Genomic DNA, 27,044 nt, shown 5'->3' with positions numbered 1-27,044 from the left:
GACAGTTGCAGTGTTTTTGTGTCAATGTTTAATGAGGGGCTGGGAGTCTGGGGACCTTACTGCTGTCAGGAGCTCCTGTAGTCTGGAGCTACCACCTGTTCCCATCCGCTCCCTAAAGACCTTAACACACACACACACACACACGTGCACACATATGCACATTAAAATACATGCAGGCACGCAGAGGCACGCAAACAAGGAGCAGCACACACCAAAACATGCCTGCACAAACGCACATACTTGACAAACTGCATACACTGATTTAGTCATTCTGTGGCACCACTGTCAGTGTTGGATACATGTAAACAGGTTATTGTGGTTGGCTGAGCCTGGCTGCCTGACAGAAGCTACAAAGACCATGGGAATATCAATTGATACATTTCACATTCTTCGTCAGCTCGCCCGGGATGACAGCGTGAAAGCTGCTGCCAGCGAGAGTGATCCCTCTCTGCCTTTTTCTGACATCGCCGTTTGATGGAGATCTGAACCGTCCTGACTGATCGTCTCTCGCCGATACGCCGAGCAGCGCGCGCCGTCATGCTCAGGGACCGCGTCACATAATGATCTACGACAGACCTTCTCAGACAAAAGTGCAGCTGTAAAACATATAAAAAATTAAATAAATAGATAAAAGAAATGCTTCCCGTTTTTGGCAGGGTGTAAGTATAAAAGAAAAAAAAAAATCAACTTTGAGAGGAAATAAATATACATTTCAAAAAACTAACTTTTATTAAAACAAAAAAAACAAAAAACAAAAGAATCAATTATTGACTCATTAACAAGATTATAAAACAGTGATTTAGTTACATAAATAAATTGATATCGGTGTATCAAATCTTAATTTCATAAGCATGTATACATGGGTCATTGTAATAAATAAAATGGGAGAGCAGAACATTCCTACACGAACAAAATCAACAAAAAACAAACAAACAAAAAAAACAAGAAAATTAAAATAAAATAAAACAAACAGCTAGAAAGACTCAGAGGAAATTGTTTCTGAAGAGAACAAGAGACACTGGACAACTTTTCCACCAAACACACGTGAGGAATTGCTTTGTTAAAGCATCAGTTACACAGCCATTCACTTACTAATTAAGGACACTAAAGCTGGGACCAAGGTTGGTTGTCTCTCCCCTCTTAGAACGCGTTTGGTTGTTAGATAGATCTTCTGTTTGGTTACTTTAAAGCGTTAAGACAAGGCAAGAGAAAAGGCTGCTTTTATCTTTAATCAACACAAGATAGAAAAAAGACGCAGAGAAAATGAGATATTAAAAAAAAAAGAGAAGAAGAAGGAGAGAGAGAGAGAGAGAGAAGGTAAAAAGGCAGGTAATGATGGGACAGCTTGAACTTTGCAGTGGAGACACTGGAAAATCTGCAGGGAATGAAGGAGAGAGCTGAGGACACTCATTTGTCCATGTGCAGAATTGTCGAGTTTGATGACTAATAAGTTACTTGCGCGGTTATTATATATTACTGGAACATGAGGCAGGTTCTCAGCAAAATATGTCCTTTTAAATGTACGACTGTAAGGCTGGACACATAATACACGCTCTGTTCGCCAATTAGCTCCTGTATAAAGCACATTATAGTATTTTTCCAATAGGATCCCATGGAAATCTAGGCTACTACAACAGCTTACATGCATAACTAAGTATGAAATCACGTATCGTGTTTTTAAACATTTATCCGCCACTGGCGTGGAGTAGTCTGCCTCTCTTCCCATTCTACACGTCACTCAGCGGAACAACATTTCTGACAGGATCCAGCGTCTCGTGCGTGAACACATGCGAGTCCAAAAAGCTGTCAACAAGGTCAGTCGAGTCCTTCTGATATGTTCTGTTTTGTTGTTGTTGTTTTTTTACAAAAGAGTGGAGGGGAGGGAGGAAAGCCCACACCCTCAAAAAAAGAAAAGAAAAAAAAGGGCAAAAAGGGAGAAAGAGATGAAGAGCGAGAGAGGGAGAGAGAGCAAACTACAGCGGCTTCAAGTATTTCACATTACATAGAATACTCTGTATAAATTAGTTAACATATACTTTCAGATCCTCCATATTCAGACATATACTATGGCATATATACAGAGTACAATAAATGCTCGCTCATGTTGTGTCGTGTTTTTGTCTTTTTTTTTCTCCTTTCTTTCTTTTTCTCCTCGAAGTTCAGTTGTTCGTATGTTCCGCCTTTTTTTGTTGTTGTTTCTTCCTGTGTAGAGAAATCCCTGAGAACGTTCTGGCTGACAATTACTGAAGGTTCCACACAATCAACTATAACAGTAGAAAGTCTAATTTCTATGATTCACATGCACAGAGGGAGGTGACACTGGCCGAGTCGGAAAACACCACGATGATGGCGGCTGTATATAGATGAGAGTGGACTGATATACTGACACATGTTGTGTGTGTGTGTGTGTGTGTGTGTGTGTGTGTGTGTGTGTGTGTGTGTGTGTGTGTGTGTGTGTGTGTGTGTGTGTGTGTGTGTGTGCGCGCGTGTGTGTTGAAGCTTTTTGGAGAGGGGGGTGCAAGTACCGATGCCAGAGCAATGACGTACAGCAGAGCCAAGGGCAGAAACACTTAGCGGGAATCTGAAGCTTCCTCATAACCTCGGTCTCACTGATGAATCCCCCTGTTTAATTAACACTGTCAGCTATCATAGACGATAACAATCACGATAGCAAATAAAAAAAGAAGAAAAAATATATCTGGGAGCAGTTCAATACCGTATCATGAGGTAGTCGTCTGCCTCTGGGGTTCTGCTTCAGCTTGAAGTAGTTGAAGCTATAACAAGAATACTCATTATCTTTGTCTATAGCGCCTGCATTACGGTCTTCTGTCTGGAACAGGTACTCATTATGGAGGTGGGTGAGATTATAACAATATCAACAACACAAGTTAGCTGAGAGCATTGTTGTGTATAATGAAACTAATGCCTGGAACCCAGAGAAAACTAATGGCTGCTCCAGTGCTGCTGCTTCTGCTGCTACTGCTGCTGTGTCTGGAGAAAATGCTGATGGCAGCTTTTCTTTCAGTGCTAACCCAAGCTGTGCCGAGCCGAGCTAAGCTGTGCAGTGCTGGCCAGCGCCCGCCGGTGAGGGCGTGGACAGAGGGAGGTGCTCTGTGTGTTTTGAGTGTGTTTTTTTAAAGCCTTAGTTTCTCTTTGAGGATACCAAGTTTTCTTTTTTTTTTTGTTGTGTTTTTTTCCTCTTTTTTTTTCTTTTTTAACATGAGCGCCATTGTAGAAGGGCTTCAGCCACTTGACAACATGTAACTCAATATACACTGAAACGGGAGGGGAGGGGGGGGGGGGGGGGGGGGGGGGAGAGATGCTTTAAATCATTAGAGGAACGGAAAGGAACGTAAAGGAAAAAAAAGCCGTTTCGCTTTCGTTTTCGTCTCGCACACATGTAGAGAAATACACACAACATTCACAATGTGACAAATTTCCTCTCTTCTGAAAAATAAAAACACTTCTGTACACATAGTAGTAATAATATTATTATTAATAATAATAATAGTAATAATGTTTATGACAATAACAACAGCAAGAACAATAATACCGCGTGTGGCTCTGTTGATTTTTTTGTCATCTTTTCCTTTCTCTTTTTTGCTTCATTCTACAAGTCGCATCCCTCTTTTTTTTACTTGTCTATTTTTAATCAGTCCAAAAAGAAGTTCAAAAGGCAGACTCAAGTTAATAGAAAAGTACTAGAGTGGGAGGAGGGCGGGGAGGGGCGGGCTTTTTCACCACCTCCCCTTCGGCCTCGCCCTCAGCCGAACCTCTCCCTCACTAGCATCATTAGTTTCTTTTTGCCCTTGTAGATCTGTTTCAGGTTGTCTATGAATTGGGTGAACTGAATGTGTCCGTCGTGAGCCATCATGAAAGTCTCCCGGGCCTTCCCCAGGAACTCGATGAACTCGCTATAGTGGCGCGGGCTGATGTGCGTGAGCCGTGAGTGTGTGGTGTTGATGTAGGCCCCAATGGTTGCGTCCAGCAGCTGCCTGAGCGGCGCTTTGTCCAGCGACATCAGCTTCCCAGAATTCCTGCGGCTGTGCAGCGCCGACACCATGCCCGGCGTGGTCAGCGTGCACCGCCGCAAAATGTCAGACAGCACAGTGGCGCACTTGACGCTCTTGACCACCAGGGGGATTACGGCCGCTAGCTCGTTCTTCCCCAGCGAGTGGCTGAGCGCGCAGGCCCACAGCACATCGTTGATGGCCGGGTGCGTGTCCTGGTTGTAACTGAGGTTCAGGTGGGCCATCGCTAACGTCGCCAGCTTGTACGCTCTCATTGGATACCCACGGTGTTCCATGTAGCGCGCAATAGTGAACAGCTGCGTGTAGCTCATTCCTGTCGCCGCCGCGTCCAGTACAATCTGGTAGGCTGTCTCAAAGGCAATGTGGTCCTTTTCGCAGAGCGTGAGAGCGGAGAGGGCGCAGTTCTGGGGGTCCTTCATGGCACACTGTAGGGCGAGGGTGCGAGCAGATGAAGCCAGGTTCTCCTGCTGGTGGCAGTCCAGGTGCAGGCGGACGATAGTGCTGTTGGACATGACAGTGGTGGCCACGATACTGGTGGCTTCCGTGGGGGTGAAGAGGGTGAACCAGCTCTGCATGATGCTATCCAGTGCGTACACACCTGGGGCACACATCGAGGCATGAATAGATGTGAAGAGAGATATAGAGCAGAAGCTAATAATAATCCTTAAAACAGCTGAAAAACACCAATTTAAGCGGAGAGCGTGGCTTACCAACTTCAGTGGCACATGTGACTAACCAGCGAACCATCTCTCTCCTCCTCCAGTTTAATGTGGACAGAGTTATTCTCATCACCTGAGGAAGGTGAAAAATGATGGAGCAGGAGGGAATGAAAGGTGAGTTACTGATCAGACATGTAAAGCATTAAAATGCACAGGGAAGATGAGCTATATCTACCATTACCGCTGAAGAGTATTATAAATATTCCTGTAACCAGTTCAACTGTAACTTCAACGACGCACTAGAACTGTGGCGGAAAAGACTGTGGTACATTTTGCAACAGCCTTGGGGGGAAAGGCCCACAGGAAAACCATCAAAGTGAATACCTTTACAAATATATAATCCAAGGTAAATCTATAAATAATTTATTAAAGTCTGCAAAGGCGAATAAGGTGAAAAAACATAATGAACAATATTGTGACATTTACCAAGCATCACCTCTCAAAAGCTCATTCTCCTCCCTGAGGTGCACAAAATAAAGGCCCCTTAGAAAATAGCATTGCAGTGCTGTTCCATCTAGAATTAAATATTCAGGAAACCAAAGGATCCACAGATACAGATCTGTTACAATATCTTTTCTGATTCCTCTACACTCGTCATATAATGGAGCTATTTTACAGGATTAAGAGCACCCTATAGTGTAAATGCCGTTTCCAGGTAATCTTCTTGTATTCCAAGACAATAATGTCAAATTCTGTTTCATGAACATCAGGGTAAAATCCTTTTACTGACCCAAGATAACTAAACCCTTGTGATGTACAGGGTTAATGTCATCCTCCAGAGCTACAAGCTTTTCTTGTAAGAAAATGATCCAATATATCTCTACTCAAAGATACAAGTGAACAGCGGCTTGGTATAAGTAGAATATTACCTTCACATACACATGTGGATGTATTATTAGGCTTTTTTTTTTTAAACAAAGGTGTGCCATGGAAATTTACAACCTGACTTCCACTAAAAGGTGAAAATAAATTCACAGAAGTACACTTAAAAAAAAAAAAAAAAAAAAAAAAAGCATACCTGCAGTCCTAACTCCAGAGAGACTTTGAGAAGTGTTATATCAGGCAGGCTGTCCATGAGCGTGGCAATCTTAAACGCGTCCTGCGCCAGTTTGAAGATGTGAGACGAGGAGTGAATGTTTTTCTGGATGGACTCCAGGACCGTCTCCAGCCTGCGACTGTCGCCTGTGGTACAAACACAGAAATAGTTTATAATTGCACAGAAATTACTGCTACCCCTACCTGTATACATGCAAACGCATGTGTTGTGTTACTAATAGTACGTCAACATTAGGAAAGTTAATGGCGGGATCTGTAATTGTGCAAATATCTGTGCACCTTTGGCAGCAGTGAGCATGGTAGAGGCCAGCTCACACTGCTGGGACTCTATGTGGCTCAGGGTGAACCAGCGCGGGTAGCGGTTGGGCACTACGGACACGATGTGGTGAGGTCGCGACAGGTCACCGGATGATGCCGTCGACTCCAACACCGGCAACCTGACGGAGAAACAGACCCACAGCACAATTATTAAAGATATTCTGTGGAGAATTATGTACTTCAATTAAATACATAAATATTAAGTAGAGTCTTGAGTCTTGAGCCACCCCTTATTTCTTTATAGTTTGCTTTCAAGAAGCCAGACTTTTCTAAAGTGGTCTTGAGCAATATTTCTCCAGGTCTCCAAGTTTTTCTTTGGACACTGGCTGCTTTTTCACTCAGATTTAGTCCATCCTTATACCTGAATATATTTAGAGGAAACTAAGCAAAGAGCAGTATTTTTGTAGCAACAAAATAATTTGCAAAAAAAAAAGTGTCAAAGGAGTACAGTATGCCTTTAAAAATGATGAGGAAACCAGACAAGTGGAGAACAATGGAAGAAGCAGTAGATGAACACTATCATCACTGACACGAGACCCAGAGGTGGGTTTTGGGCAGTCACCCAGTCAAGAAGCAAGTCTTAAGGAAAGGAAACAGGGAGAAGAAGTGGAAGAAGAAGTGGACTGAAAAATCAGTGGCAACAGGTTTTATAGAGCGATGAGTTTCAAATCATTAATGGTATATATGGAGGACAACAGTGTCTACAGCCATCCGTAAAACATGTACGAGGCTCTGTCATGATTTGGGGCTGCATTTCAGCCAGTGGTGCTGGGGATCTTATCAAAAATGGTGAAATTATGAACATAGAAAAGTACCATCAGGTTTTAATCCTCCATGCAATACCATCTGGAAAGCCTGTAACTGACAACAGCTTTACTTTTCAGCATGACGATGATCCCAAACACGCTGCCAATGCAATAACAGCATGCATGGAATGAAAAACAAACAATGGGAAACTATCAGTCATGGACTGACCTCCCCAGAGCCCGGACCTTTACTGAAACAGTGTAGGATCATCTTGACAGAAAACGGACCAAAAGACAGCCAACATCCAAAGAGGAGCTTGGAATGTCCTTCAAGAAGTCTGGAGAACTAAGTGTATTTCAGTTAATTAAGAATATTAAACTCAAAAACACTAAATTAAAGAACTACAAGAGTGAAGAGAAATTAGACAACAAAGGTCCGTGAATCATCATCAATGAAACCCCTTTTTTCCTCCATACTGTAACAAGCAAACAGAATACTGTACTGAGAGAAAAAAAAGGGCTTCATTATGAATGCCTGAAAGTCACTTCAAAATCAAAATGACTTCAGTCGACACAGGGGGATTACAGTTAGCCTCTCCCAGCAATTTACTTTCAACCTAGTATTTAATCACCTAGAAACCATGGTATAATTAGTATTTTCTTCACTCTAATTGGTCATAATGAAGTCAGAGCCGTGCAACACCTGCTAGTGGATGGAGGAGCTTCACTAGTTTCTGTCTCTCATTATAATAATACTGACAGGGCCAAGTCTTCACAAGAGCCACGAGCACAACACAGTTACCACTGTGGCCGGCTCATCTCCTATTCTGCTTCACTTCTCTTCCCTCCCACCTCAGTTTCAAAGGTCTTCTTTCCTTCAGAAGACAGCGCAACCTGGCCTTCTCTCAGCCAATCACAAAGCTAATTGAGTCCATGGGGAAATTAAGGAATTCACCTTCTAGCCCCGTAAGGCTGGACACACATCAAACAAATACCAACACACATCAATGAAAAAACCCAGAGCATACACACGCACGCGCGCACACACAAGATCAGATACACACACACACACACACACACACACACACACCTGCCCTTTTGAAAACACATCAAAGCAGCCCAGTAAAAGCAATGTAATGCTAAATGCCAGTTTCAATTTCAGAGCAAGGTGCATGTGATACCGCTGCCACCCGAGTAAAGGCATGTACAAAAACAGCCTCGTCTTCGCTCCGTTTCGCCCAAGAGGGCACCGGCGGAGCTCGTTTCTCAGAGACAGAAGGTGTCAAAAACCCAGTTGAGATGCACGCAAGTGTGAACGCTGACACTTGGTGCAAAATGGAGATGTTTGGAAGCCCTAGCAACAGCCGGATTCATTCCACACAAAGCTTAAGAGCTGCTAAAAGCTTTTGCCACACTGGGACCTTCTGGAAGATTCCTGGGGTGCAGCAAAGCAAAGCAAAAAAAAAAAAAAAAAAATGCCTTGGATAAAGATGGAGGCCTCATCAACATTCCTGCTTTTGTTTGGTGTTCACCAGAGAGCCGAGTACTTGCATCGGATGGGTGCTTAAGGACCTGGATTTGCTGAAGAATACCTCAATGTAGGAGAGGTAAATGAACCCTCATGAACTTCTCCAAAGTATTCAATCCAACCACAAGTACAGTTTAATCCCAGCCAGCTAATATAATTAGTGCAAAATGCTGCACATCTAAATCCAACACCAATTTACTGTGTGCTTACAGTATAATAAAAAACTGTAACAAACGGTTCTTTACAGGTTTGCCATGGTTTGAAGTAATTGCGTATAAATATATTATCTAAAAAGAAACAGAGTGATCGGTAAGAGGCAATCAATTCCTGTGAGGGTCAGTGAGAAGGGTTTGTCGCTCTGGTGTCAAATGTCTCCTGCGGCACTGTAGCACGCTGTCACATCTGAAAGGGGCAGAAATATGCAATACAGTCAACGTGGAGGCAGCTGGCAACAGATTACAGAAGAGGAGCCTGTGACGAGGCAGTGATGGGTAAACCAGCGTTTAGGGTCACACATTCACGTGCCCATGTAAGAAGAATGAAATGCGTAACACTTTGCAGAAAAGCTGCAAGGATACAATGATAAAAAGCAGTGCGTGCAGGTTTTACCTAAATCCTGAGGCCCTTTGGGTTTCTGGTCTGCATCACCATGACTACTGACCTCTTTACCTCTTTCTCTGTTCCCCCTTTGACTGTAAACACCCTTCACTTCCAGAATTTATCAAGCGCACATCTATCAGCTAAGTGACACATCCGGTGGAAGACCATACACAAACTCCTGTGGGATAAAACCTGCAGAACACCTGGCAGCAGGGATGAAGTCATACATGAACGAGATGAGCAGATATTTTAGCCGTCAGGAGCCTAGGATGCTAAAAACGACATTTGCTTTGAGTGATGCTTTTTGAGGAACATGTTCTACATTAAAGTCATCACTGTCGCAGTCACATGAAAATCTGTGTTTAAAATATCATTCTCGAGAGGTTTGTTTATTTCCGTGCACTTGGATTTTCTGCAACTCACAGATGAGCATGTTTCTTTATATTGTTCAATAAATTTCATACAATACAATAAACACATGTGCATGAGCAAAGTGATTGCAAATACACTGCCTGTACGTGTGTGAGAGTTTGTGTAGTGGTGATTCTTTATAGCTTTGTGTGGACAGACAGTAAACTATTATATGCAGAGGTAGAAGGCAACAAGGGACAGACTTAAAGATTTCACTGACTGATAGTAAAATTGTATTGTATAAAACATTATATTTCAAAGGGAAATCAACCCATTACATTACTAGTATTTCTTTTGGCAGTGTGGTTTACGTCTATTTCTTTCACTGGGACCAGCACGATAGTATTGCGCTGTTTACATGTCCCACATCAATGATTCCCAGCATCTTAATCTGAAAGTCATGTAAAAAAAAAAAGAAAAAAAGAGAGACTAGATAGGGGTTTTACTATGCAGACTAAAGAAAAAAGCCACCAAAGCATTGGGTAAGGCACATTAGCTGTTAACAGTAGATCTCAATGTCACACGACATCAGCTGATACGCTTCTGTGTGTCCTACTGAAACATCTAGAGGTAGGCGGATCTAACCAAATATCCATAGGCACATTTACATTCCAGGTCACAGTCATGATCAGTGCTTTATAGGTTTAAAGTATCGGTAATAGTATCGGTAATACTGGCCATGTATTCACTTGTTATCAGCTCTATACCAAAATTTGCATTATCACACAGCGCTAACAGAATCTCATATAGGGTATACAATTTAAACTGCTCTAACGTTCTGTCAACTGTTGCTCATGCAAGCCGCTTTGCAGCCCGCCTTGATCCCAGCTCGTCCTTATCATGCCACGTCTGACGATGTCATATCACCAATGCCTGCTGTGTTGTGCACCACAGGTCTTTCTCCTTCCCCCCCGTCTGGAAATAATAATCGTCTTTGGAATAAAGTGGTCCCGACTGAAATGATGGCTGCTACCTGTGTGCACTGGTGATGTATCAGTCTCATCTTATCCTCAGACGGCAATCGTGATATAGAGTACTTTATATTCAAAGATTATGGATTATGCAGAGGATCAAAGGTTGTGGATTACAGCGAAGATCCAGAGTCATTAGCATTGGAAGGCTCATATCTCATATGGAAATCACATATGATAACAGGCGACTGGGATTTGTTTCTTTGGCTTCCAAAAGAGTTGAGATAAGCACCGTCTCTGGAGAGGCAGTGAGCTTCTTCTTCTCTTTCTTCTTCCTCTTCTTCCTCTGTGGCTGCAGTCAAATTCTGGGCAGCCCCTGAACTAGTAGGCAGCTTCTCTGTTTTTGTGTTGGCCGCTAACGTCGAGCCATTGCACGGCATATGCTGCTCTTACACACTTTAATTAACCTCATCCAAGACACATAAACTCCCAGGCACTTTAAAATACTCTCATGGATATGCATGCACACATGGAGGCAGTCTGACTTCCTCTCATTTGCAAAAAAGCCGTTTTAAGAGCAACTGTGACAGAGGAGAAAAATCGAGAATGCAAGTAGAAAGAAAAAAAAAAGTGTGTGAGAGAGAGTGTGTGTGTACAAGAGAGCGAGAGAGAGAGAGCTAGACTTTCTTTCTCTCTCCTTGTATCAATGATAGTGTTATAATAGGTCCATTAAAATAGCCCTGGTTACTTTACCTCCTCCTCTATATTTAACTGTCCACCGTCCCGTGGGAGCGGGAAGGTATATGCTATCACATTACACTACGCTACATTACACACATTCATTATGTGCTGAGTAGACACCCCTGGCTCCCAGGAGCACCCATAAGTGGCCGTATTATTCTAAATCGACGCATTCACGCCAAAGGAGTGAGGATGGAGGAGCGGAGGAGAAGGAAACAAAAAAAAAAAAAAAAAAAAAAGGTGACGGGAAGTAGCAAGGGAGGGAAGGGAGTGGCTGACTCAGGGAAAACAGGCTTGGGACTTGGGTTTAGAGGGAATGGAAGGGACACACCAGCTGGATTTGCAACCTTGAAACCACACTGAGAAATCCAAACCATCTCGTTTTGGTTTTGTAAGTGTGTTATTTACATCCTGACGCCTCTAAATGGTTAACTGTAGAAAGGTGCAAGGGATGCGCTTCTTGTCTTTTAGTTCTCCGTTCGGCCAACTGTGACACATCACGAGAACCCGAAAAAGTTAAAAAGAAGAACAAGAATCGCTTCATTTTTAGTCGTTCACAAATCATTTGCTAGTTTTACAGTGATGGACTTCGCAAGGCTTAGGTTTGTAGAAACATAACAAACATCTTCCTCCTCTGTGTCCTCTCCCCGTTGGCTCGGCATATGCATGTGTTTGTGTGTGCGTGTGTGTGCATAAGTGTGTGCGTGTGTGAATCCTCCTCATTACAGCCACACTAATTATACTCTCATTAATGTAATTAATATTCACTGATCCAGCTCCCACTAGTCACAACATCAAAACACAGCAGCGCAGACTGATTAACGTACATACACATGTCCACATTGTCCACAGATGAATACACACAGGAGCTTAATATAGAGAGATCACACGGACAACGCACAGGCCAGCAAACAGCGTGGAATTCCCTTCAAAACACAGACGCACACTGAGCTGCAGACATTACAAGCTTTAAAGCTTGAAGACAAGCTTGCACAAATAGGAGGGATCTTAAACTTAAACTCAAATCGCTTCAATCCTCACTCAGATTTTAAGCGAGGGTGACTAGGTCGTCTATGAATCAGAAGGTTGGTGAATCGCTGGCTCATGCAGTTTGCATCGTCATATCCTCGGGGAGGTTAGTGAACACCAAATCGCACGTTACAGCTTCAGACTGACGGACCAACAACAGCACAAATAAGAGTATCCCACAGAGCAGTTACGCCACATATTTTTGACACTGCCCCCATCTGACAACAGATGCTCTCTGCAGGTAGACGGGCAGCCAACGCCAATGCACTACCACAGCTGAACCGTAATTTCCCCACCAGTGTGTGTGATCGTCAGACAGTGCTTAGAATAGAGCGCTGTATGGGTGTGTGTGTGAATGGATAAGAGTGGCTTGTAGTAAAAAGTGCTTTGAGTCCGCAGAGTAGAAAAGTGTTACATGAGCATCAGTCCATTTTACCATTTATAAGCCGCACGTAAATATTTTATGGTTATACAGGATGCGAGGATACATCATATAGTGGGTTGGGGCGTGCATACCAATATTCAGCTGTTCACATATTAGTGTGCTGCACAGGTAAGCTCATTTGTTTTTCAGAAATCTGTAAAACACACTCAGGATCATCACTGAGTGGTAACTTAAAACTTTGTGGCCATGGATGCTAACATGGATGCTACTGCTTCACGATCACCAGTTTTTCTCTCCCACAACAGCTCCTATTAGAGCGTGGGGCACTGCTCCATCTCTGATTGTTTTACTCATTACTTCATAGGAAATCTCCAAAGCTCAAAAAAGTTTTATTTGAGAGTCCAAACAGGGCCTCTCTACATCTAGAGCCTTCTCCTCAATAGTCACCTTAACTACACCTGTAAAGTTTCATAGCTGTCCCTTGCATGTTTATGACACCATCATGTTGACAAAACCCATCCACAGACAGACATATAAACACCTGCCAAGCTTTGGTAATAGTTAAAGAAGGTGCCCAGGATCACATTCTGCCATGATGACATGGCACAGACGGAGACACACACACACACACACACACACATGCACGCACACACGCAGACGCACAAAGTGAAAACAAAGCGAGACCTGCTGTCACAGCTGGTAAAAATCTGATTTACAAGGTTTTGACATGATTACGGAAACAAGCCCACACAAACACAGGAGACCTACCGCATGGCTCTCAGTGCAATTTTGTACGCCAGTTCAGCGTCGTGAGGTAGGAGAGAGGTGAAGAGATAGCGGGCGAAGGTGTGCATGGGGACACTTTCTCTGTGGACGATCTCTCCGAGGCCAGAGTACGGACCAGCTGTGACAAAAAGCACAAGAAAACAATATAAACACACCGAGAAAAGTGGGTCCTTTTTAGCTATGGAACACACAGGAGGAAGAAGTGTGTCCTCAAGTTATTATATTTTATAATATATACCATACAATTAACACATTCTGGTATTGCTGCACATTAAGTCATTATTTTCCTGTTGCACACTGACGAGTGATTTATCTGGTCTGTCCCTCGTAGCCAGGAAGCAGTGAAGCCACGCGGCATTAAAACAAACTTTGACGTCAAAAACCATATGGCCGTGTGTGCAGCCTTGGCCTCACACTTTTCCTTCCCTCCCCCTCTTCCTGTGCTTCCCCCCTCATCTCTGGTGGGTTATTTTAAACCCCAACAGGCTTCTAAGCCACAGACCACATCACACAGTGGCGCGGCTGCAGTCTCCAGGGACCCACAGAGGCCTCGGAGCCCGGTGCTCTATTAGTAACGGAGCCAGAGGTGGGTGGTCGCGCCAGGGATGAGGCAGGGTTGGGGTTTGGGTGGGGATTGGAGTAGAGTTTGACTGGGCTGGGCCCTCAGGGATGAGCCACCACCGCACCCCTCCTCCTCCTCTTCCTCCTTCTCGTTTTCCCATAACCAAACCCCATTCTGCTCTAGCTCCACTCCTGTGAATGTACACACTGGTGTGCGTGCACGCATATATGTGTGCTGACACAATACCCCTGGTGTTACTGTGTAAAGAGCTCATTTTGGTCTGGCCCAGGGCAGCTCAGCCTCTATTTGCACCACAAAATGAAAGGATAATAAATAGCGAGACAGAGTCAAAAGTGTTTTTCCTGTTTTAGCAGGAATGTGTAGGCTCTTGGTGTGTGGGAGGTAGAGGAAGAACAGGGAGGAGGTGTGCCTATATATAGATAGATTTAAATATATAGATATTATATATATAGAGAAAGAGAGCTATAGGGAAATATGGTGAAAAAAAGTAAATTGTAAACAGGTTACACTTATGAAAAGAGCTTTAGACTTTATCTCTCATTCACCCATACAGCATGCTGGAGTTCAGTGCTGCCTCAGCACACTTTATCATGTGGACAGGAGGAGCACACACCCACTTGACCACGTTGGGAGCAACCATTTAAATGTAAATTTAAAAAAACCAAACCAAAACAAAAGTATAGTTGGAATATATTCTGTTATCTCTCTTACCCTCCAGCAAGAAGACGGCCTGTTTACGGAAGATTTTGACCAGGGAGTCGTCCAGTTCCACTTCCTGCAGCTTGGCCAAGAGCTGCTCTTCATTGCGACACACCTTTTCTTGAGCATACAGCCCATCGGGCATCACCCGCTGCTGGCCTAGGCCGATCAGAGCGGTCTCCACGGCCAGCGCCACGTACGATTCGCCGTCCCCCAGCAATCGTTGCACGGGCATCCGCTGGAGGTCCGCTCGGCTTACAACGCTGGAGCAATCTATGAAGAGGGAAAAGGAGAAGACAAAGAGGCAGATGAGAAGAAATGAGTCAGCATAAACTGGCTGGGAACGTTTGTGTAATTCTCTGAGGCGCTGAACAATAGAGGAGTCCGTCTCCTGTGAAAAACACACTGTGTTCGTCACACAGTGCAGGTCTTAATCCAGTGACCACCCAAAATAAAGATCGACCCCTTAGGAGCATTCCTCTGTTCGCTGCTCTTCCTCAGAGGAGTGGGCTATTTCTGTAAGCAGGAGACGCACCGAGGGACGGAGCAATCGCAGAGAGTAGACGAGGAGAATTTGAAAAACATGGTGAAGAATAAGACAAAGAGAGTGAAGGTGAAGCTACACTTAAACTATGCTTTGTATAGACTAAAAATTACTCCACTATAATCGATGAGATAGAAATATACATGGAGAGTATAAATTTCCTATCTCATGTTAAAAATCAGTCCTATAGAATTAGAACAAACATCTGTGCTAAATTACACAAAAACATCTGTATTTTCATGACTTGTTTGTGTGTAGTAGCTGATTTTTCCATGTAGATACATAAAGACAGACACATGAATCACTTTGTAAAAGGGTGTGGGATGAATAAAGAATACGATAAAGTCGCATTTTGATGTGTGTGGGGTTTTTTTTGTAGCTATTTAAGAGGCCAGTTTCCATAAACCAGCAGTACCTGAGAGGTCTAAGCAGGTGTTAGAGCCCTCCTCGCCCACTCGTCCTGACTCTGTTAGGGTGCTGAACAGGGTGCCAATGGGATCCAGGGGATGCCCCACCCAGCCCTCCATGTTGGTTATGGAAGTGTGGCCTTTATGGAGCAACTCTAGAAAAGGACAAAGCAAACGGGGACACGTCTCAGTGCAAAAACTGACAACATCTTAAAGTAATAATGCACATCATTAGCCTCTGCAAGCTGAACAGCATATTAACACATATACACACAAATAACCACTGTCTATCCCAGCAAGACCTCATCTTAATTCTTCCACCCCTTAAAGTGAAATGCGCAAGGGTATGAAAACTAATATGCACAGAGCTGTCATCCATACCTGATTAAGAAACAGCAGCGATAGGCCCCATAAACTACCAAAAATCAATACAGACCATATCTCAGCAATGGCATGAGTATTTGTTATTTTTCAGTACCTTGCATGAAGAGCTCATCTACTCTGAAGTTTGGCAAGAGTAATTAGATGTTTAGAAGTTACACTTTACGGAGGCAAAAGGATTCACAGGAACTGAAAGCATTTCTGGCTTGTTCCTTTTTAAATTTTCCTTTGAGATTATTAGGCATTATATATGATATCACAGTGAGCTGGTGTTGTTTGTAGGTAATTAGTGAGTTTCCAAGAATGGTTTGCTGCCAAATTGGATTCTGAGAATAAAAAAATAAATAAGGCTTGAATACCGCAATTTAGTTTCACCTTTCTTGTGCCTACGAAAGTGCTCCAGTTGCCTCTGCTGTTGCCTTCGTAACGTATTGACCACGGCGATGGCCAGACGGAGGGCTTCTCTCGGGTAACCGTGGGAACGCAGGGCGTCCACCCTGGCGCAGGCTGTTGGGACATGCTCTGAGGGAAAGACAGAAGTTTTAAAACCAGCGTTTTTCTCTCACCTCCTGGACAATCTCAGTTCGGCTCACTCTGTATAAATAACTTTTCTGGCACGTGCTCACTCACACCTCCACACACACACACACACACACACACCTCCACACACACACTCACCGTGCCATAAGGGCCAACCACGTGAGTCGAAGAGAGAACCCTCCTGGTTGTCATGGTAACAGTAGTTGGCGTAGAGGTCACTGGCAATGATGTGCTGGAGGTGTCGGTCCTGCCAGTGCAGGTCGCAGGCCTCGATGGCCCGTGTGAACACAGTCCTGTGGGGGCGCATCTCTGAAGGAGAAGGAAAGGTGAGGTGAGAAAAAGATGGATAACAGCCAAACGCTCGATAATTTGTGGACTTCTTTTTGTCTTAAAAGACAGCCCTAGCATTTCAATAGCTTAATTTTTTGACATAAGCATAATTGCTCCGCCCCAAAAAAAACAAAAAACCATCACTCGGAAGATTGGCAGCTTGATCTGGCTTGTGTACCACAGAAAATCTGCTGTGGTGTTTTAAAGCCGGAAAGCAAACAGCAATCTAAGCGGCCTCCTCTCGACTCCAGCAGACCGGATTCACACAGCAATTATGTGGGGCAGGAAAATTATTGTGTTTTTGCAGTTGTTGGGTTAATGTATGGAATTGTACTTCTCGTTGTTGAGTTGAGATTTATCGTCGACGCGGTTTTTCTCTGTTTCTTTTGCTTTGTCCATCTTGTAAGAAAATAAAATGTGTATGAAAACAAACAGGAAAAGAAAAAAAAAATGGAAATCTGTTGTTTCATCTCCAGCACATGCGTGGCTCTTTTAGCTTGGAATTGCTGCCTGTGTAAAATTATCTTTTAGGACAAATACTGGATAGAGACAGACTGATAAGCGAACACACACATACGCCCACCCTGTAGCCAAAGCTCCTGAGCCCTTTCACAGTGAGGCAACAATTCTTTGATTTACAATTTTTAATTCATTTTAAATAAACCGAATATGAGTCACACCAATATGAAATTGAACTTCTCTGCTGACATCATGATTTAAAAAAAAAAAAAAAAATTTTCTTTTTTCTTGTTCATTTTTGAATCGATCGTTAAAAGAAAGCATCTTCTTCTCCTTGTCCGAATCAGGGTCACGGAGGGGCGAGAGGCAAGGCCGTGTTCATTTTGACAGCAAACTTGAGATGATTCAGTAAAAAAAATAAAGTGTAGACTTTTGTCGTGGTTTTACCAGTGAGAGTTGCTCCACACGATTTAACAAAGCGTCTTATTTGCCTTAACATCTAATGTGGAATGTGTTCATATGCCTACTTTTCTCTTCCTTCCAAGTTTTGACATTTTGTCTTTTCATGAAAAACAGAGAACCGTTTCTCATGGACAGATCAATTGTGTGCACCTAACCTCACTGCACCACAGATCACATTCCTGCCTTTCTGAACAAATTAATTAGTTCTTATTGGATCTCGTCAATGTGTTTCAGCATATCTTCTGTCCTTGTGCTTTGATTTCTATGTAATTATTGTCTGAATTACACAAAAAATGAAGGTAATTATTGGTCAACAAAATTAATTAGCTGGCCGCCGGGCAAACATACAGAGGTAGACATCCAGTCGCACTCATATTCACACCTATGGCCAATCAGCAATCAGCAACCTAGCCCCATCCCCATGTTTCTGAACTATGGGAACAGAGAGAGGCCACATAGACACGGAGAGAACACACAAAGGTTGGACTCAAACCTTGGACCAGGTGATGTTGCTAACAGCACCACCGTGAATGGACTAAATTTATGGGAAAGAAATTTGCCAAAACAGTTCTTTGGTTGCTCGCTATTCATTCCTGCACAACAGATCTTGGAGGTGCCACAGCTGTGACGAGACTCACCTCTCACCTGCTACAACTGCCAGACACGTGTCACGACCAATAAATACGTTATTGACAGACATACAAAACCTGTCGATGTCTTACCTTGGTTGCCATGGGCGCCCTGAGGCAGTGAGTGGGTGAGGTTGGGCAGCTCGTTGCCGTGGTTACCGTCCTCCCAGGGGCAAACATCCACACTGTTCCATCTGCGCAGCTGGCGCAGCCATGATGACTTCTGCTCCGGTTTACAGTGGGGGTTCAGTACGATGCACATCCACAGGGCACCTGGACACACACACAAACACACACTTCAGTTACCTGCCATACTTCTCAGTTTGTAACAGTGATGTAAGCAATGAGTCATACAAAAGCCATAAAGTGTGTCTTTTGAGATTTAAAATACCTTTAATACAGATATCATGTGAGATTGAAAGCTCGGGGCTGTTTTTACACCCTAACACTGTTTCTTGTTCTTTTAGGAGCACATTTTACGTGCTGCCGCCATCTTGTACTGGAATACAAAACTCTGTGAAAACAGAGAACTTGACTAGTCCCGAGGCAACGCTGACTGCACACACATCATTTTAGAGTAAATTGGAACAAACAGAATATGAAAAGTGGCTATGTCTCTGGGGATACAAGCACAATCGGGGATTTTACTCTCCAGACTCCAAGAGATATGTATACACTCACATTGTGTGTGTGTGTGTGTGTGTGTGTGTGTGTGTGTGTGTGTGTGTGTGAGTGAGAGAGAGAGAGAGACTGTGTGTGACTGTATTCTACAGATGCATATGTGTGCAGACAGAGTTTGGGAGGAAGGACGAAGGCAAGGACATAGACAGAATAAGAAGGGAGAAGAAAACACGGCGGAGAAAAGAGAGAAAGTGTAAAAAGGAGGGGGTGAGTGGAGAAAATGAAATGGGGGCGCGGATGATGTGGACGAGAAGACACGGGTGAGGACAAGTGAATGAGGCAAGGCTTTGTGTCTGGAGGAGAGGAGTAGCTGCAACTCAAAGAGGAGCAAGACAAAAGAGGGAGCGAGGGGGAGAGAGAGCGAGAGAGAGAGAGGGAAAAAGAGAGCGGCGCCAAGAGGCAGCATTTACCACACATCAGGGGGAGTGATAAGGACTTGGGAAGAAGGTTTTGAAGTGTGGACTTCAAAGAGACCGTGCACACACACACACACTTCCAAAAATACGTGGGATTGAAACAGATGAGATCACTGCGCTGTCCTCGCAAAGTGCAGAACAAGACCAAAGGGAGAAAACGAACATCATCATCAACAACAAAAACAACAACAACAGCAGCAACCAAGGCATTAGAGAAAGAACAACAAAGACGCGGAGACAACACGGCTGCTGTCCTGGTGATGAGCCTGCTGGTTTTGCGGCTTGTGAGGATGTGCTTTGCTGTAGGTACAGCACGTCTGTCAGGAGAACTACAGGATGTATCAAGCCGAGCGAGAGCACGGCGAGCGGCACTCTGTCACATCAGCTTAATATGTAATGAGATGAGTCTGAAAACACTGCAGAGGTTATAACATTTAGGGTTTCAGCACGATGCATTAAATAGCTTGTAATTCACAAAGACACTTTTATACACCACCAGTCACAGTGAGAAAGTGACTGGGCTGTCAGTGACAAGTGTGTGCGGGACAAAAACAAAAAAAAAACAACACCTTTGTGTCGATTTTTGCTAAATCCGTCTAGGCAAAGAGGTGTGTGCACATTTATAGGACAGTATGTGCGTGTGCAGTGTGTTTCTCGCTCTCACCCAGCTCATCCCAGAGCTGTCTGTACTTGTCGGTCATGGTGGTGCCCTGCTGTCTCCACAGCGCCAGCCGAGGGTCTGCCATGAACTGTTCTGTGATCAGTGTTAACATCCTCGCTCCGTTGGAGTCACGCATCTTCAGCATCTCCCTCACCTAGAGGAGGACACAAGAGGGACAGGCCCGCGCACACATGTAGTTTACAGCAGCTGAGGAACAAAGAGCAGCGATAACACGAGCGGCACGTTGTTCTAACATCGTGTGCGCGCTGAAATATTCATGGCACGTACGCAGGCTTAAATCAATGAAGAACACAACTTTTATGCCTCGGGATGGCGCAAAACACATGTAGCACATTTAAAGATGGCCGGGCATGTTTTCATATCTACTGTGTGTAATCTGTTGATCTTGGTGATAGAGGTAAATACAGTGGCAGCAAACATTTATATTTTAATCTTGCAGCTTACTGCACTTGTCAACGGTCAAATCAGGTTTAATGGTCGCATGACAAAATTCCTCTCATTCTCGTCGTGTTTTGTTTCCTTAAAACGCTGTTTTAAATACTTACTGTGCTTTTTAAATCCAGTTCTTGACACAGAAACGGAATAATCATTTATGTTTTCTAAATAGTTCTCCGATTTCACTTAGGGGTTTTAATATTCTGCAAAACTAGATGTCACAAAGAAAATCCATTCATTACATTACATACAATATGGCATCATTAAAAAAATTAAAAAGAATGAGAATCCAACTTCAATAAAATCAGTTACTAGAAGAAAAAAGTAAACATGTTTCTTTGTGCATAAACAGCAGCGATAGTTTTCTCTTCTCTACTTCACTTTTCGTGAGAAGCGCTAATCACAAGAGGGACTGGTTTATTGTAAACTATGGTGGTCAGCAACTTCTTCTAGGAGGCATTAACACTCTTGGGTGTGCAGGAATATCAAATATTAATCTGATTTGCTACTTCTTTAAAGACAGGGGAGGGGATTTTTCAGTGAAACACCAGAAAAACAAAAAACAGTCAATTTCAACTTTGCAACATGTGCGGAGACAACACTCACGCACACACACACGCATGGACACTTGCAGTAGATTCAAAAGTTCAAATGCAGTGGATGTGTGTTTTAGATTTAAGGGGAGCTCTGCGTAAGCGCAAGTGCGTACGTGACTCTCGATGTGGGCGTGCACGTCTGTGTAAGCATATACGCGGCTGTTAGTGGGCGTGCGCGCGCACTGAAATGAATATAACAGGCAACAAAGAGCATGAAGCCGAGAGATATTCTAAAAGCCAGGCGGACTGGATGATAATGGCCTTGGCTTGCAGTCTTTACATAGCACACAGCGCATTAATGCTGGTCTAGCTCTGCCACTGTAATACCAGGTAACGGAGCGAACGGCACGTCTCTCATGTAATCATTTAATCACGGGTATAAAGGAGCATACAGCACGAGCTTTCGCCTTCCGATACCTCTCTCTTTCTTCATCTTACAGTGTCTGTCCCTCCTGCAATTAGCTCCAGCATGACGTTCAGTGTATGTGCTCTCTGTATTATGTTGTTTTTACTCCTGCTTCTTATAAAAGTGCGCTAACATTATGGAGAAAATATTTATTCAAAGTAGCTGTTTGTTCTTGTGAGAAAGACAAAAGAGCAACGTGAACGTGTCCGTGACTGGCAGGGCTGGTATGTACTGTATGAGAGCTGGTGTGTTTTGTACGTGTATGTGGGAGTGTTCCTGGGTCTTGACCTTGCTGAAGAGCAGGTTGAGCTGCTTGCCCGAGCCGTGGTATCCTCCCTGGGACAGGAAGAGCTTGACCTGCTCCTGAACCTGCTCCTCATCCAGGTGCCAGCAGTTCTCATCATCCACACTAGCTCCCGCTGTGGGGTCCGGGGCCCCTACACACACACACACACACACTTCAAATCTTAAATGTGCATAAGGCCATAACATTTTTTCCCCTCATTATCTCTTATCCTAATTAATACTATGGCATTTTTGGTATAGGACATTTGTGAATATATATTTGTCAAATAAAACCCCGTGCAGATTTTATATTCCAGGGAATGAGATGAAAGTCAGTTTAATTTTGTTCATGAAAAGCACAAAAACAGTGCACTTTGATCTTAGCAAACACAGTTAAAAGCTAAGTCTACAAAAAAAACCCCAAAAAAACATCTCTTTCCAAGTTCATTTGCCCTTCCTTTTAAGAAAAAGATCAAAAATATCTCCATAAATAGCCACGAAATTTAAAAAAAAAAAAAAAAGACTGACAATGTAACTCATCTTTCTACACCTTTATGTCCTATGACTACAGCAACCTGCAAGTGCACTACTCGTACTTCAGGCAGCAATGTGGTGTTTTGTTTCTATAACATTACCAAGCACACATCAGCAAAGCCATTTAGCTATTTGATCTTAACAATAGACAAACTTGCCACCATTGCATTTTAATAAAACTAATTTTAATATAACATAACGTCATTATTTCAGTGCCGCCCTCAATAATTAAACTGCATTACCGATTAAGCAAATTAACTGGTTTCACTGAGATAGATTTTTGTTAAAAGCATGCAATAACAAATTGAGTTTTAAAGATGTCTTTCCGAAGACTCGCTGAGGAGACGCTCAAACTGAGAACCTGAACAGGAGTAACTCTGCTAGCAAGAGTTAGTTTACATTTCTAGAGCTATCGATGGCTCATTGACAGGTCTCTTCATTCTCAAAAGACTGTCTCTTCTGTTCTCCGTCTTCTTTTTTTGGCCCTCCTCAGTTTCCTTTGCTCAAGTCTGTTTCCTGTGTCCCGTTATTTTTAGACACCTCCCCATAACTTCTTTTTTGCTTCCTTCATCACTTCTCCAGTTACAAAGCAGCAACACACACAGACAAAAAAAAAAAAAAAAAACGCATCCAGACTCTTTTATGCCTTTTTGTGCTTCTTGGTTTCCTTGGTTTCTCTTCCCGAGTTGTTTGCCCTTCTATTTGTACTTGCTGCTTACCTCTTCTGGGTAAGCAGTAAGTACAGCATTGATAACAAGAGATAAACAAATCTGTCTAGTAACCTCTTGATCTGTATCTCTGCATTGTTATATCTCTCTCTCTCTCTCAGAGGTAAAGAAGAGCTCTATAGTGTTGATTGCAGCCACAGAATCTCTGCTTGCCGTCTGGCTCTTATTAATGAGTAACATTGATCTCGCCACACTTCACCTTCGCCTCGCAGTCAATACGTGCGCACGTAGAGGCTGTTAAAACCCACATGCGATCTTAAACATGCCCATTACCTCACAAAGACACTAACACACAGGTTTCCTCACCGTGGACCTGATTGATCTCAGAGTTCTGTGACAGAATCTCGTCTGCCAGTTTCTGCGCAGTAGGCAGAACCTCAGTGTGGTGGACTGATATCAGATACTGGACGAACTTCTGCAGCTGGTCTCTGCTCATCTGGAAGAGGGTTTCCGAGATGGGCAGGTGCAGCTTGACCTGTTCCGGTTTCCGTACTCTGTAAAGCGACAGCGCCACTACATGGGCGCAATAGAAGATGTCCTTGTTTCCACAAGTGCACGTTACCGCCGTGATCTTGCAACGATCAAAGCTCACGCTGACGCTGCAAACGAGCTCCGGTGACGAGGGGGTGGCGGGGTCCGTCACTGTGCCGCTCAGGTGGAAGCCTGAAAATGTTAGAAACAAAAGAGAACGTGCTTTGTTTTAGGAACGTTTTTGTTAAATCCTTCATTGTTTTCCATTTGTCTTTGCAACTAAAACAACAAGCCAAGCTACAGAAACAGCAGACAACTAAGCAACGTCTTATATAATACAGGGACATAACCACCATCAGCCACTAGTTAACGGTGCTTACACTCTTCTTTGTAGAATTGGTTTACTTTGGAGGGTTTTTAAGCATGAAAGGTCTGTTTAGGGTGATGCTAATAGATCTCAGCTGGAGATGGTCCAGGTCCTGTAGTCCCAGACTATGACACTACCACCACCATGTTTGACTGTTGGTATGTTGTTCTTTTTATGAAATACTGTGTTACTTTTGAGCCAGATTTAAGAATATACAAATGACCACAACTGTTAGTATTGCTGAATCATGAAAGCTGACCTTAACTGAGACAAGTAAGGCCTGCAGTTCTTTAGATCATACGCTGGGTTCTTTTGTGACCTCCTCGATGAATCATCGATGCACTCTTAGAGCTCATTATGGCCATTCTTGGATAGGTTCACCACTATTCCAAGTTTTCTCTATTTGTGGATAATGCTTCTCACTGTGGTTTGCTTGAGTAAAAGGGGCTAGTCTAAGGTAGCCACATGAGGTAGTACAGCGTTTGAAGCTTCTGCATTGGATTGAGTTTTTAGTCAAGAAGGTTGCTGCTTGGTTTACAGATCTACAGACACACAGAGGCAACAAGACGTTTTGTACTACAGCAGCTAGTTCACCAAGTGTGCTCTTTAATAAATGACACTACTGTGCACATTGTCTACAAGAATGAATAAACTTAGGATGGAGTTATGTTAAACAGACTCACTCGGCCGCAGTCACCTGCCAAAGGCCCCATGTTCTCTTATCAGTATGATCAGGACCAGCTGCAGTCTACTACCATTACTGTGAGTGAGAGTAGAAGGGCCTGACAGAAATCTAGATGCAGGAAACTGCTGATCCACGGCAAAAGGAATTGAGAAAGAGATAAGGAAGTGAGCAGCGTGCTTGACTTTTCCAGTATGAATTATACAGGCTCTCATTTGAATATAATGTTTGATCTTGTCCTGACTGCACCATCCAGAGGCGTGGCTAGTCATTATTCGAGAATACATATGAATGAACCAGGTGGGGGTTCCCAGCAGTGGCCTAAAACACACACTTATGAGCATATGAAAGAGACACACATATGGGCACACACACACACATATTGAGGCACAGCGTGCGATCATGCATTTATTAATAATGGGAGTGGTTAGCAGAGGCCAGGAGTAGCTTATGAATGCATTTATGCGCTCAAGAGAGAACTCTGAAATTCATGTGGACCATGCAAAGACATACATATGTTTAATATGTTTATCAAAGGACCGAGCGCGTACATAGATGTGATATCAAGCATGTATTAACGCATATATCAAAGTGTTTTCTGGGGCTCTATATTTGGTATGAAGGGAGGGGCAGGAGTTGAATATTTTATAGGATATAGATGGAAATGAGTGGAGGATTATTCAGGAAAGCTAAACAGAGGTCAAAATAGACACCCTTCTTTCTTTGTCCTCAATGAGTGGAATAAGAAAGCGGGTGACTAAAATAGTGATAATGTGAAATGTCAGCATTGTCCCTAAAGCAGCTTCTAGAAAAGCATAGTTGGAAACTTCATTTAAATATCTTGCATATCACAAGGCTGTCAATAGCTGTTGTCTTACAGTTTTTGCCAACAAGTTTTAGTTAGTCCTGCATCTACTAGCATTTCATACTTGGTGACCACTTTCATTGGTTTATTCCTTCTTTTTAGCCAACAATTTCAAGCATTTATTTATACATTTATATCCTTTCAATAGTTACTATTTTAATGACATGGTATGCTTTCAGCTAGTCATTTAAAACTCTTAATTCATTTTATCCAGACATTTTAGTTTGTTTATTTCACTTTTATCTCACCATTTCAACTGTTAATCAATACATCTGGCTAAATATTTCAGTAGCAAGCCATACCATTAGCTTCTCATTTCAGAGTCTTCATTTAAAATTTTACTGAGCTAATTTAAATGTTTATTCATTATTTTTAGTTAACAATTAGCTAACAAACTGTGGATACTTTTCTCAATATTTAAGCTGTTAATACATTAAGGAAACAATTTCAATTTCAACCAATTTTTTAAACTATTAATTTCAAACTTTTTATTAATTTAGCATTGAATAGCATACTTAGCATAGCATACTTTGACTTTTATTTGTTTTAACAGTTAGCTAACAATTTCACTTACAAGGCATGCATTTGGGTAATCATTTTAAACCACTTTAAACGGTTTAGTTATAGTTTAACAGTTGAAATAGTGAAAATAATCATTTTAACAGTTAGCTAACAATTTAAATTACAAGCCAATTTAAATTATTGTTGCTTAACTAACAATTTTATTTCTTTATCTATATTTTTAGTTAACAAACTTAACTTCTAGCTTTACTTTGAGTAAACTTTAGATAACCACTTCACGTGTTTATCTAAACTGTGAATAAACTATGTGTTCCTATTTATTTTGACTGTCTGTTTTCTGCTTCACATCCATTAACTTCAGTTAGCAGTTAACTTTTCTTCTCAAGCCTCTTCAGGCCCCTCCATTCTTAAATTGCTTTGAATTCCCCCCCCTTTTGGATTAGTTGAGCATTTGTGTCCATTTAATGCTTGTTCCCTTGGATGAGAATAGTTGCTATCGGTTTTATGAGACGGATGCCTAATATAAATCTATCAATACAACATTCAAAAAGCTCTATCAGCATGAATGTAATTGGAGTTTGTAAAACAGAAAGAGCAATGAATTATGATATTTACCCTTTCGCTTAGCATTATCTGCAAACTAAGAAATGCTGGCTGCAAAAACCTAACACTGCACAACACTGCCATGGAGATATGCGTTTCCATTCTGAAAGCCAGCTGGCAGAGGAAACACATGTTTGTTAACAATATCCACAGTAGATTGAGTGTGGATCAAATATGGCAGCCACTCGCATCTGCAGTGATCAAAGCCTATATGTCTCCAGCTGTGGGAGACTCCAGCACTGAGACAATCTTAAACTAGACAAAAACGCTGACATGGTGCACCTGGTTGTAGAGCAGAAAGCTAGCTTATTAAGCTGTAAAAAAAACAAACAAAAAAAAAAAAAAAAAAAAACATACAAATGAGGATGTCAAGCTTGTGTTTCGAGAGTGGCCCCTGGTCCACAGAGGGGGGGAGAAAGAGAGAACATCAAAAACATGTGGGGCTTAGAGAGCCCAAAAAAAATGAACCTTTGATA

At 42.7% G+C, this 27,044-nt stretch overlaps 1 protein-coding gene across 1 annotated transcript in view; it reads right to left on the bottom strand.

Annotated features, from left to right (window-relative positions):
• Nucleotides 1–2,112: 2,112 nt before the first annotated feature.
• The window catches only part of LOC308404078 (zinc finger SWIM domain-containing protein 6-like), a gene marked incomplete at its 5' end in the record, with an annotated part of 47,145 nt that continues 22,213 nt past the window's right edge, over nt 2,113–27,044 (bottom strand). Inside the window, 13 exons of the mRNA XM_080893920.1 lie at nt 2,113–4,629; nt 4,742–4,823; nt 5,769–5,932; nt 6,086–6,243; nt 13,244–13,379; nt 14,556–14,816; nt 15,503–15,649; nt 16,251–16,397; nt 16,554–16,724; nt 18,389–18,568; nt 20,057–20,207; nt 21,800–21,948; nt 23,365–23,721. Of these exons, the coding sequence (XP_080750046.1) occupies nt 3,764–4,629; nt 4,742–4,823; nt 5,769–5,932; nt 6,086–6,243; nt 13,244–13,379; nt 14,556–14,816; nt 15,503–15,649; nt 16,251–16,397; nt 16,554–16,724; nt 18,389–18,568; nt 20,057–20,207; nt 21,800–21,948; nt 23,365–23,721 (2,969 nt within the window). The 3' untranslated portion in view covers nt 2,113–3,763. The remainder of the gene's footprint in view (nt 4,630–4,741; nt 4,824–5,768; nt 5,933–6,085; nt 6,244–13,243; nt 13,380–14,555; nt 14,817–15,502; nt 15,650–16,250; nt 16,398–16,553; nt 16,725–18,388; nt 18,569–20,056; nt 20,208–21,799; nt 21,949–23,364; nt 23,722–27,044) is intronic.

Source organism: Rhamphochromis sp. 'chilingali' (genome assembly GCF_963969265.1).
Source record: "Rhamphochromis sp. 'chilingali' genome assembly, chromosome: 10".
Classification (NCBI taxonomy): Eukaryota; Metazoa; Chordata; class Actinopteri; order Cichliformes; family Cichlidae; genus Rhamphochromis; species Rhamphochromis sp. 'chilingali'.
This window is presented reverse-complemented; position numbering and strand designations above follow the sequence as displayed.